The 12025-nt window shown below is 54.6% G+C and overlaps 2 protein-coding genes across 12 annotated transcripts; both read right to left on the bottom strand.

Annotated features, from left to right (window-relative positions):
* Positions 1–2518: 2518 nt before the first annotated feature.
* SYNE4 (spectrin repeat containing nuclear envelope family member 4) lies at positions 2519–6701 on the bottom strand. Of its 5 annotated transcripts, none has more exons than XM_038529232.1 (8): positions 6270–6701; positions 5941–5992; positions 5300–5443; positions 4891–5085; positions 4570–4818; positions 3616–3693; positions 2834–2889; positions 2519–2740 (listed from the first exon to the last, which is right to left on the bottom strand). In XM_038529232.1, the coding sequence occupies exons 1-8, from the start codon at positions 6395–6397 to the stop codon at positions 2563–2565; spliced, it is 1080 nt and encodes a 359-aa protein (XP_038385160.1). In that variant the 5' UTR covers positions 6398–6701; the 3' UTR covers positions 2519–2562. The 5 variants fall into 5 exon arrangements, with proteins under 5 accessions (XP_038385160.1, XP_038385158.1, XP_038385157.1 ...); XM_038529230.1 differs by having other exon boundaries at positions 2845–2889; XM_038529229.1 differs by having other exon boundaries at positions 4570–5085.
* On the bottom strand, positions 6273–11927 carry ALKBH6 (alkB homolog 6). 7 transcript variants are annotated; one of them, XM_038529235.1, is made up of 8 exons: positions 11199–11839; positions 11003–11081; positions 10654–10722; positions 9102–9162; positions 8587–8759; positions 8265–8381; positions 7021–7335; positions 6273–6407 (listed from the first exon to the last, which is right to left on the bottom strand). In XM_038529235.1, the coding sequence occupies exons 1-7, from the start codon at positions 11297–11299 to the stop codon at positions 7027–7029; spliced, it is 909 nt and encodes a 302-aa protein (XP_038385163.1). In that variant the 5' UTR covers positions 11300–11839; the 3' UTR covers positions 6273–6407; positions 7021–7026. The 7 variants fall into 7 exon arrangements, with proteins under 7 accessions (XP_038385163.1, XP_038385166.1, XP_038385161.1 ...); XM_038529238.1 differs by lacking the exons at positions 6273–6407; positions 11199–11839 and adding an exon at positions 11846–11927 and having other exon boundaries at positions 6850–7290; positions 8587–8738; XM_038529233.1 differs by lacking the exon at positions 6273–6407 and having other exon boundaries at positions 6850–7290; positions 8177–8381.
* Between the last annotated feature and the right edge of the window lie 98 nt (positions 11928–12025).

Genomic DNA, 12025 nt, shown 5'->3' with positions numbered 1-12025 from the left:
CCTCTTGGTGGACAGTCTCCTTTCCTGTCCTGCCCACTGTTCCCTTGTGTAGTCAGTAAACTTCTATTTCCTTTAAAAAATATATAATAATAAAATTATATTTGTGCCTCACATTATATCTGTCTTAGCACTACTCTAGGAGTCCTGGGGCTTGTTTCCTCACTGCAATTTACTATAATCACATAATGACAACATCATGACCTAATTGTCTCCCTGATGCCTTCTCCAGCCACCCTAATTAAATTGTGTCCCCTTTCCTTTTGCCTACTTCCGTTGTCTCCTTGGTGCTTAATCACCATCTGACCTATAACATTTTACCTAGTCCTCTTATTTACTGCCGATCTCCATTAGAGTGTCTGCCCCACCCCCATGGGGACAAGGATTTTTAGCTTGGCATGTTCACTGTCATAGCCCTGGTCTTTGACCAGTAACTGACCCAAAGCAGACACTCAACTTTGAAAGAAAGAATGAATGAATGAATGAATGGCACAGATCTGTTCCATTACCCAGTCGGTTGGGTTAGCATTGGCAGGACTCTGCCCACCCTGTTTGTAGTGACTCTGGGGAGACCATGGCTCTTCCTTGGTTGGGACAGAGACTTGGTGCGGAAACAGGACAGACCCAGGTTTGCATTCTGGTTTTTCCCTGAACCTGGGGTCTCAGGATCTGCAGCTTCCTGCCTCCCTCCCTCTGTCCATTCCCCCTTCTGGTGACAGCTCCCTGGTTTCTTTGGATACCCACCCCTCCCCCATTTCCAGTACACATGATCCAGGCAGGGCTGACAGCAGCTGCCAAGGAAGCAAGTGACACTGGCCAAGGGAGCCAGCTTGGGGACTTTGGTGGGAACTGTAAGGGAAGGGTGACTGTTGTATTGGCTGCTCAATTGGTGGGGTGCTTAGAGGCTTTGAGGGGCACTCGGGCTACCATTAGATAAGAAGCCAAACCAGTGGACAGAACTGAGAGATGGAGATTCTGTGTGTGTTCCTAGCTCAGCTGGGCTTGCAGCCTGAACTTTTCAGTTATCCACAAAAATCAGTTCCCACTTCGGCTTAGATCAGTGGGAATTGGGCTTCAGCTGCTTGCTCCCTGTGTGGCCTTGAGCCATGGCTTCCCCTCTGGAGTTTCAGTTTCCCATTAAGCAGGGACACACCACTGGGTGGTCGTGAGCTTTAAAGAAGGGACATGGGGATCCCTGGGTGGCTCAGTGGTTTGGCGCCTGCCTTCGGCCCAGGGTGTGATCCTGGAGTCCCGGGATCGAGTCCCACATCAGGCTCCCTGCATGGAGCCTGCTTCTCCCTTAGCCTGTGTCTCTGCCTCTCTCTCTCTCTCTCTCTGTGTCTCTCATGAATGAATGAATAAAATCTTTAAAAAAATAATAAAATAAAGAAGGGACGTGTGTTTAGTGCACATCCAGGAGCCTAGCACAGGGCTCTTGTTCTTGAATCTAGTCCTGTTCCTCTTGTCCTGATTGCATACACTCTGAGGAGAGGGTAAGCTTAGACACCTCAGGCTGAGGACTGGACTCAGGACGCAGCCCTGGCAATTCAGCTTGGTGAGGTCAAGACCCTGGGGAAAGGAGGATTTCGCTATCCTATGCCAGGGACGGCCCAGCCTGACAGACATGCAGAATGTTTGGCAGTGCACCTGTATGCCTGCCAGACAGGGGCCTTAGCAGGTGTTGGCAGCTCCCCCACATTGCCTGCATCCTTCCCTACACACCCCTAGCTTCCTGGTGCAAGCACCCATGCCTCTTTGCCTGAGAAGCCTTGACAGACAGGACAGGCTGGAAGTGTAGGGGAGTTAGCATCTCCAGGAATAGTCCCCATTCCAATGAGATATGGAAGCTGGAGCATAAATGTCACAACTTCTTCACCCTTTGGTTGTATTCTCCCAGAGGCCCCTAGTGGGGTGGAACCCCAGGAGCCCAGAGCAGCAACCAGCTCATTAGCTGCCTTCCCTGGCTCACTTCCTCACTCCCCTGTTAATCTGCCTAGGGGGTCACCTCCCTAATGAACTACTTGTGCTAGAATCTTTGTCTCCGGGATCCCAATCCAAGATGGGGTGATTCAGTTCTGTGTTGTACACTCAAAGCGAAGGGATCTGTGGAGGGGGCTGTCCAGACATCAGAGCTGGATCCCAAATTCTGAACTCACACACCTAATATCCTCACGCATTCCGCTGTGGTCTGTATGTTTGTGCCCCCTCAACCTTCATGTTGAAATCCTAACCCCCAATGTGATAGTATTAGGAGGTGAGGCCTTTAGGAAGTGATCAGGTCATGATGGTGGAACCCTCATGGAAGGGACTTAGATCCCTTATAAAAGAGAGAACCCTGATCCTTCTGTCACATGAGGAGACGGCGAGAAGGAGACCATCTGTGAAGCAGGAAGCCGATCTTCATCTGCTGGCACTGTGACCTTGGACTTCCCAGCTTCCAGGACTGTGAGAAACGAACTTCTATTGTTTATAAGCTACCCAGTCTGTTATTTTGTTAGCAGGCCCAACGGACTAAGACACGTCCTTTGACAGTGACCATTTATTACATATTTCCGGGCTGTGTACTCAGATTGGTGGGGGGCCATTGACGTAGCTGAGCACCAGGTAAGGTGTCCTGGCCAGTCGGGCAGGAGAGCAGCAGGACCCTCCTGTCAGTGGCAGGAGCAATGTGGCACCCACCAGGAGAAAGAGGAGGAAGAGAAGGAGGAAGGTCAGGGACTGCCTGGAGGCAGGAGGACGGGCTCTGTGGAGGGAAATATGGTGTGAAATGCAGTGTTAAACTGCCACCTTGAGCCCTGTACCCCACACCCCCAGAGCCATCTCCCAAGCATCTCACCCAGGGTCTACCTCCAACATCACATCCTGGAGACTGGGAGGCGTTTGCTTCTTGTCCTAAGAGGAGACAGCAGCCAGCAGCAGAATGGATGGAAGTAGCACTTAGTCTGGATCCTTCCTTACTATAACAGACCTACAGGGCTGAGTTTATTTTTCCTCCTTTCCTGGCACGTCCTGAACCCTCAGGACCCAACCACATGGACTTGGAACATCTCCTAGTGTGGTGGGTATCTGTGTCTGCCCTCCATCCAGTCTTCCTGTTCCTGATGACAGTGGCTTAATGAGGGCAGGGGCTGGAGGCCATCCTGCCTTCCCACCCACAGGCCTTTGGGTGCTTGAGTAGCTGACCCCACACGACTCCACTTCCATGACTGGGCATGTAAGCCAGATCTGGCCAATGAGAGCACTCCATCAGCTTGGCCACCGTGACTGGTTCAGGGTGTAGGCCATGACCCAAGCTGGCCAAGTGGGAATCAGCCCTGGACTTCACTGCCAGTAGGTCGGTGGCACTCTGCTTCTCCTCGGGTGGATAAACCAGTGGGATGTGAGTGTTTAGCTGCTGGGCAGCCATTTGCTGAGAAGAAAACCACCTTGGAGAAATAGAGCCCAAGAGAGGGAAGGGCTGAGCCCTGGATAGCACCTGAGATCTTCTCAGCAGCACCTGGACTTTTCAGTTACATGAAAAAATATCATCCATTTTTTTGTGTAATTCAATTTGGGTTAGGTTTCTGTCACTTGCCATCAAGATTCTCGAGTGATACCCCTGGCTGAGGACCAGCTCACCTGAGACTTCCGGAGCAGGGAGCGTCTTCGGTGACCTGCTAAGTGTTTCCGGTGGCTGAAGCCCGACATGAGCATGTCCTGCGGGGAAAGAGAGGTGGGGGGGTCCTTGGAGAACTAGCAACAGACAAAATTGGTCAAGGGCCAAGATGGGCTTGTCATAGAGATGAGATTCTGGGGGAAGAAAAAGGTCTCAGGGAGAGATGAAGACAGGGGCAGAGACGAAGAAACCAAGAGAGAAGAGATATTACTTATTCATTCATTCAACAAATATTTAATGAGTGTCCATTACATGCCAGGCACTGTTCTAGAATCTATAAACTGGCAAAGTCCTGGTGTCCATAGAACTTATTTTCTAGCAGAGAGACCACACATTCATAAATAAATGTACAATGTCAAGATGCGATAAGTGCTGCTAGGAAATAAAGAGCTTACGGAGTGATCATGTCTGGAGGTCAGGGCAGGCCTCTCTGAGGAGGTGACATTTCGGAGGGCACCTGGCTGGCTCAGTTGGCAGAGCATGTGAGTTCAAGACCCATGTTGGGCATAAAACTCAGTTAAAAAAGTAATAAAATTTAAAAATTTTTAAAAAGGTGATATTTGAGGAAAGACTGGAATGAAGTGAGGAGATGAGGGAGGCATGAGTCTGGGAGCTTTGGGAGTGGGAGTGAACTGGGAATGTTTAAAAACCAAGAGGTTAATGTGGCTGCAGAGTGGAGAGTAAGGAAGAGGGAAAGGAAATGAGGACACGCAGATAGAGACCATAAGAGGGAAACAGAGATAGAGAAGTCCCAGAGATCAAGAGACAGGAGGAGGGAGGGAGGACAACACTGAGACAGCAAGAGAGAAAGAGACCCAGAGAGACAGAGCCACCAAGACCCCCTTGAAAGGGAAGTACCCCAAAAGAGGCGTCCCAAGGGTGCCTGTGGGGAAGGGGTATCCCCCACCTGCTCTCACCTCAAGGTCTTGTCCCCTGCCCTGGGGGCCTCTATGGCCACACAGCTCACAAGGAGCTCCTGGCATCCAGGCTGTCTTTCGCCCCAAGGGCCTGAGGCCTCCAACATCCCCTGCTGGGTCCCACTCCAACTCTGCGGGAATGGGGAGGCTACTTGGCGCCCAGGGTCCCCACACCCCACTAGGTCCTGGTCCATCCACGTCGCCCTCGACTTCCAAGTCCTGGTCCAGTGGGTTGGCTTCCTCAAATACCTGGGCAGAGGACAGAGTCATGGGGGTTGTGGAATTGGTTCCTGGAGCGGGGACTGCCAGGGTGGGCCATACCAGGCTATAGGTGACCAGCTGGGCCTGCAGCCACCACAGTCGCCGAAAGATGCTGCCTCGGTGGGCTCTGAGGGCCCTCAGGACCTGCTCCAGGGACGCCCGGGCCTGAGGCTCACTCCGCTGTGCTAGCCCCTCACCAAATGCCAGCAGTGCATCCACACGCTCAGCTGCCCCACGTAGGTCTGCCTGTAGGGTCTGGGGGGCACAAGATTAGACACCCCCACACACACACAACATACCCATACCCACACACAGCAGGAGCTCCAGAGATCTGGGACTTGGAATTACATCCCTTCTCTCCTACCCAGACATCTGGAACATGGAATAAACCCATTTCCCACCCTAGGAAGCTGGTACCCATTCGAGAGGCCCTGCCCTCCCTCCCACATTTTGGCCTCCCGCTGCCCACCTGCAGCTGGACCATCCTGCTCTGGGCTGATGCCCAGGGCCCCAGGCCTTGCTCTAGGTCCTGCAGCCGGAGGCCCAGCCCCAACAGGCATAGCGATAGACTGTCCTGCTCAGCCTCCAATACCTCCTGGCCAGAGATGAGATGCTGGGGAACACAAGGGGCGGAGTTAGGGCTGGTAGGCTAACAAAGACCTTGCCCCTACTCCCATTGCCACCCATCTCCTGCAGGCTCCTCCTGTAGCAGCGTCCCTCCCTGGGTCTGTACCAGGGCGGCTCCCACCTGGAATCCTTCCTGGTGGAACCAGGCCTGAAGACCTCTAGTTCAAAGCCTCCAGGTTTTCAAGGCTCCTAGAAACATGGACATACGGGGTCTGGGGGCCCAGACAGGGAGGGGTGATGGTGATGGAGCTGGATATCCCCACAAGGAATAGGACTGTACAGGGTCAATGATGAAACCATTCTCTCCCAGTCGGTAAAATAATGAAGTGATTATAGTGATTGGTAAAGAATAATTTCCTAGAACATTCCCCTCACCCCCACCCCCAGATGCCCAATGCTTTCCCAGACTCATCATCTCATCCCCAGATTCTGGGGGAGAGAAAATGGGGGCTGGCCCAAGGGCCCTGGATCACCTCAGCTTACCTCCCGGTGTCTGCCTCCAGCTGGGTCCTCACTGGAAGAGGGTGTTGGCCATCTGAGAGGACCAACAGTAGGCTCAGTGCCCCTCAACCCACCCTGGAAGTATTTGGGAGGATCCAAGGAGTCTGACCCGTTTCTGGGCTGGAGGTATGAAGCACTGACAGGCCTCTGTGTGAGCCGAGGTGCCCGTCATCCACCCTACCTACCCCTGTCCCCAGCTCCCTCTGCCATGTCCCTAGGTGATTACAGCTACAGTACCTCTCCCCCTCAAAATGCCTCTGCTACTGCCCCCACCCTTTTGGGGCCCAAGTTTCAGAAACCCCAGCCCCTACCTGATTCTCTCCTCTCCAGATGCAGAGCAGATGGTGCATCCAGCAACGTCCAGTTCCCTAGGGGCTCCAGGGGGGTGGCTGAGGGGCTCTGAGGGGAGTCTAGGGCCCAGGGATGGGGGCAGGGCCATAGCTGGGAGCCTGAGGACAGAGTCAGTGAGGATCCCCAGTGAGAGCTCTTTTTCTGGCCAGGGGTATCCCCCCAGACCTCCTCAGTAGGACTTACCCAGGCAGGTAAGTCCTTACCTTAGGCCGGAGGCAGCCAGAGGCCCAGGAGCAGGCTCAGCTCCACCTCCTTACCAGTGGAACCTGGACTCAGGTAATTTGATGCCCAGCTCAGGTGAGAGCAGCATTTAACTCCTTCCTCTCTAGCGGGCCAGTTGGCTGAACCTCCCAGGCTCACCCCATTCATCCCACCTAAGGGGTTTCCACATAGGACCCTGACCCCTCAAGAGCCCTGGACTCCACCCCACTCAATGACCCCCATACACCCAGACCCAGGGCCCACACCATCCAAGGTCCCAGACGCAGTGCCCCTCAGGAACTCATGCATCTGCCCCTCTACCCGATCCAAGACCAAGGAAAGATTTTTGCTGGTTTATTTGAAATGGGACCTCTTCCTGTAGTTCCCACAAAGTTACTGGGAAAATATATAACCCTGGGAATGGGGGAGAGGGGAGCCGCCTCTGCCCCAGGGTTCCAAGGTCACAGGGTCGCAGATATCAGGAGGCGGAGAGCCCCAGAATGAGTCCACCTGGCATCACTTGCTGAGCAGGAGGCCGGTGCGCAGCACGCGGGGCACGCGGCGGATGGTCAGCGAGACGCGCGTGCCACGGACCAGGCTGGCTCCGGGCCGCGCTGACGGGCAGGCGGCGGCGTTGGGTGGCAGGGAGGTGGCGTCCAGCGCGTCTACGCGGGCAGCTGCGATGCCGTGGAGGAGGCGCGTGTAGGCGGTGCCTCGGAGCACCAGCAGGCTGCGCGGTTCCAGCAGCAGCGAGGTGGCTGGCTGGGGCGGGGCCCGAGGCTGCGGGGCGGGCTCAAGGTCAGCGGGTCCCCAGAAGTCAGGGGGCTAGGTTGGGGGTGGGGAGGGGTTAGTGAGTTCTAGGGGCAAAGGCTGAGGGGCAAGCGTGCTCCCAGGGATAAGCTCTGGAGTGCAAATCCTACGGGGGTCTTGGCTAGTCGGGGAGGATGGAGGGCAAGACCAGCAGGCCCTTGGAAGTGGGCATAAAGTTGGCTGCAGCTTGCACCCAGGGATCAGCAGCCCTAGGAACTGGATGGAACTGGACTGAGGGCTTGGCCAAAGTTAGGAAGTGGGGCTAGAGGGATGAACACAGGCGACGAGGGTCTGGTGTGGTCTGGGTCTGTCTGCAGACATCAGGATGTTTGAGGACACCAGCACAGTAGAAGGGGGTGTCAGCCTACCCAGGAGCATGTAGGGCTAAAAAGGAGCAGCTGGGTTTCCTAGGGAGTTTCTGTGAACTGTGAGGTGTCAGAAATGCATTCTCAAAGGTCTGGGAAGCTGCAGTCATGCGCAGTCCTCGCAAAGGGAGTCAGTGTATCTGGGGCGTCCTTGAGCAACGAGTCATGGGTTGACTCCCCAAGGAGAATCTGAAGTGTCCTACCAGGCGGATCTACACTATTGGAGTGGCAGAGAGGTCTGTGTCGGGGTGCCCTGTGCAGTGGGCAAAGAGGATGCCTAAAAGGAATATCAGAGACACCCCTGAGTAAATGGTGTTGAGGAATCTGAGGATATCAGTTATCTACTGGAGTGTTGGGGAGTCCTGCATAAGGTATATGGACCTTGGGCTATTGGGGGCACTCCGAATATGTGGGGCCAGGGGATCTGTAGGGCATCGGGGGATCCACTTTGAGGGGACTGGGGAAGGTGTCTGGGAAAGTATCAGGGGTACCTTGCAAGTAGGAGGGGTTGGGGCCCTCTTGGAGGATGTGGATTGTCAGAATGCCCACGAGTGGCTGGGGCAGGGTCTCAGGGCCCACCTGCTCGGCAGGGTCATCATCCTTTGGCTGCCGCGGCTCGTAGAGGTCCAGCATGGTGTGGGAGCCCAGGCTGATGGTGCTGACGGTCGGGTAGTAGAGTGGCCCGTCCTCGTGGGGCTAGGGAGTGGGCACCAGGGCTGGACAGGGCAGGAGTCCACACCCCCCACCCTCTGGGGCTCAAGGAGGGCGCCCCAGCTTGGGATGGGGAGGTGAATGCCTGCTGGAGGTATGTGGCTACTGAATGAGTAGAGGTGGGTCAACATGATGCCCTGTCCCATGGTGGATCAGAGGTCTGGGGATTAGGGTGAAGGTGTGTGGTTACCATGATGCCCTCCCCAGGCAGATACTGGTTCACAAGGACGTGGTTGGCTGGGAGACCCCCAAAAAGGCTGAGGTCAGATACTTTGTCCACGTAGCGCTGGAGCCACAGAGGCAGCCGCTCAGGAACCATCCCCCGGGGATGGGGGAGCCCACCTGGGAGAGGGCAATGGGGTCCTGAGGACACCCAACCAAGGAGCCCTGGCACCTGGAGTCCCCATTAGGGATATCCCAGTGGCTGGAAGCACTCTGACCCTGGGGAACCTCCGACTCTGGAGATCACTACCCGATGCTTCCAAGGTGTCTTGACTTCTTTAAACTTCTGGACACTGCGAGATATCCCCAACTCATCAGGAAATCCCTAGTCTCTCAGAATTTCCACTCACCCCTCAGAATCCTCCTGGCCTTTTGAATCCCTTTAACCCTCAAGAACCCACCCAGTGCCTTGAGTATCCAATCTGAGCCACCTGCCCCAGCGTATATCCCCAAACTGCCCATGCCCCTGGTAGGGACACTTACCCCAGTTCTGTAACTTCCTCCCTGAGAGCTGGGTCCACTTTGGCTTTGGGGCATTGAAGACCTAGGAGGTTGGGAGGGGTCAGTCCTTTTTCAGGATCACCCTCACTGATTCTCGCACCCAGGTCAACATAGGGCCCTCTACCTGGGGTTGAAATGGGTCATCTCAAAGTCTGTGGGATTGTTCTGTGATACAGTGTTCCCAGGCCTGTGTTATTTGCCCTCTTCCCTGTGTCCAAGATCAGGAAAGGACCCACAGCTACACAATCGTGGTCTGAATCTACTGAGAGCTCTGGGCTAGACTGAGCTCTTTTAATCCAGCAAATAGTGTGCACTCTGTAATTTCCTGAATCCTGGGCTCTCTCAGCACAGCCTGACTTCTGGAACCTCTTTGTTCCCAGCACCCGGGGGGAGGAAATGTGCTAGGCTGGGCTATCTCAGCATAGCAAAGAGAGTACTTTGAAAATTCTCCACTGCCAAGATCCTGTGGGTCTCGAATGGGCAATCTCCAAGAAGTCTGTACTCCACTCAATAATCTCATTTCTTTCATGGTTATGGGGCTGGAATGGGCTATCTCAGCACACTAGTGTGTTCTGTGGGGGACCTGGGTGGCTCAGTTGGTTAAGCACCCGACTGATTTCAGCTCAGGTCATGATCTCAGGGTCCTGCATCAGTCTCTGTGCTCTCCCTCTGCCCCGCCCTCTCCCCCCCCCCCCACCACCACCCCACTCAGGCGCTCACTATCTCTCCCTCTCAAATAAATAAACAAAATCTTTTAAAAACAACAACAACAAAAAGTCTGTGCTCTGCAGCTAACTTATTCCTGGGACTCAAACTAGACAAGATTACTTGGGGTAGCACAAGGAAGCTCTGTGCTCTGTAACTAAGTCTCTGAAGCTGCAAAAGCTCTGAGCTTTATAAATTCTATCCCCCACCCCCCACCCCGAATCTTAAGAATAGAATATAGAATACTGGGCCATTTCAGCACAGGTGATCTGTGCTTGGTAACCTTGTTACCAAGACTTTGGGTCTATGCTGAGCTATTTCAGCAGAGGGAAGAGGTTACCCTGTAGCATTCTGATACCTGGGTTATGTCAGCACAGAAAACTGAAACTGCAAACCTCAAGGGCCCAAACCTCAAGGGCCTGAACTGGGCTATCTCAGTCTATATGTATAATCCCCCTTTCTCTATGATAGCAGGATTGGGCTCTCTTAGTAGAGAGGGTATGAGGTTTCTAACTTCCTTGTTTCTAGCATAAGGAATCTGTTTTTAGCAATAACATCTGTTTGGAGGCCATACTGGGCTATCCCAGCACAGGGAGTCTGAGCTGCATAATAACTACCTTTCTAAGAATCAGTTTGGTTTCCCCTAAGCTGCCTGGGAAAGGCTCTTTCTGATAGACCCAGCAGGTCCTGCGAGAGCAGCAAGTAGGGAAGAGGAGGGATGGGTGCTGGGTGGCACTCTCCTTCCTGCCAAGATCTTCACTGTAGCCTTAGGGGTTGGGGAGGGATCTGAGAAGGAGGGAAAAACACGACAGAAGGGTGTTGAGGTTACCTGTCGAAGCAAATACTCTTCCTCTTCCTTGGAGATGAAGTCAGGGACATAGTAGATTACAGGTGGTGCCTAGGATAGAGAACCCCCTGAAAGTGCGGCCCTTCAACCTACATAGGAGCCCTAGTAGCACTGAGCAGACCATCCCGCTAAGAGAGGCTCCAGATGTTTGTTCCCAGACAGATCAGGGCCTGGCGTCAAAGGACTAATGCCCATTTGGGGGGTGGGAAGTGGGGAGTGGGAAGCGAGCAGTCCCAGCCCACAAACCCAGGAGTCAGCCTATCTATCCCCACTCTTACTCTCCCACCCTCTAGTCCCCACCTTCACCCTCTGCACCCCCAGTCCTGACAACCTGCTCCACCCTGTACGGTTCCAGGGCGGGGACCCTGGCGTCCTGATCTTCCATCGACACCAACTCCATGCACCCAGTCCTGTGGGGAAGGGGAGGACACTCTGAAGTCACCAAGCTTCCCACCCTCAGGCTATGACCCCATTTTCGGCTTTATCAAGGGCCAGGGCCTCACCTCAGCTCTACAGGGAATACTCACTTGGTTTCCACCTGAGTCCTCGGCATCTCGAAAGCCACCCAGACACAGTGAGCACCCAGAACATTGCCCCGCTGCCCCAAACTCCATCCACAACGTCTCATCCAACGGCACACATTTTTGCCCTCTTAAGCCTCTCACGGAGAACATCCTCTGACCTCACTGGGAGCCGTTCTCAAGAGCTCCACGCAGGGCCTCCAGGGCTGCACCCCAAAGCCCCTTCAAAGAGTTTGAGACCCCCTCCTAACAACTTCAGACTTGCAACCATGAGTCTGGGTCTCCAACAGTATTCACGGTCACCATGCGCCCTCCTCCTGCCTCCAGCCCTTCAGACGCCCCATTCTGAACACCCGCGTGCCCCCGATCCGAGTCTCAGGAAGGCCCACTCTCCGTCTCCTCGGATCCCCCCATTCTGGACCCCTTCACACTTCTCCTCCCGAGCGCCCCTTCCCTGCAGCAACCTTAGGCCTTTAGTCTGAAGCCTGGCTCCTCTCCAACCTTCTCTACCTGAACCCCTTAGACTCCCCACACCGAGTCTTCTAGAATCCCACGCTCTGAGCTTCCCTGGAATTCCCACCTGAGCTTCCCCAGGTCCCCGTTCTCAGCCCTCTCGGACCCCATCTCCGTCCCCAGCCACCCCCAAAACTGACCGTCCACCAGCGGCCCCTCCAATACCCGAATTAAACACCCCCATTCCCTTCCCAGCCACTTCCGCCCACGTTCCTGACGCAGTTTCCTCAAACCAACGGGAATTCTCAAAGGTCCTGAGGGTCCGCCTTCCACCCAATCGGCGCTCTCGCCCTGTATTGTCCCGCCCCCCCACCCTCGCT

This window comes from Canis lupus, chromosome 1, assembly GCF_011100685.1.
Source record: "Canis lupus familiaris isolate Mischka breed German Shepherd chromosome 1, alternate assembly UU_Cfam_GSD_1.0, whole genome shotgun sequence".
NCBI classification, from domain to species: Eukaryota; Metazoa; Chordata; class Mammalia; order Carnivora; family Canidae; genus Canis; species Canis lupus.
This window is presented reverse-complemented; position numbering and strand designations above follow the sequence as displayed.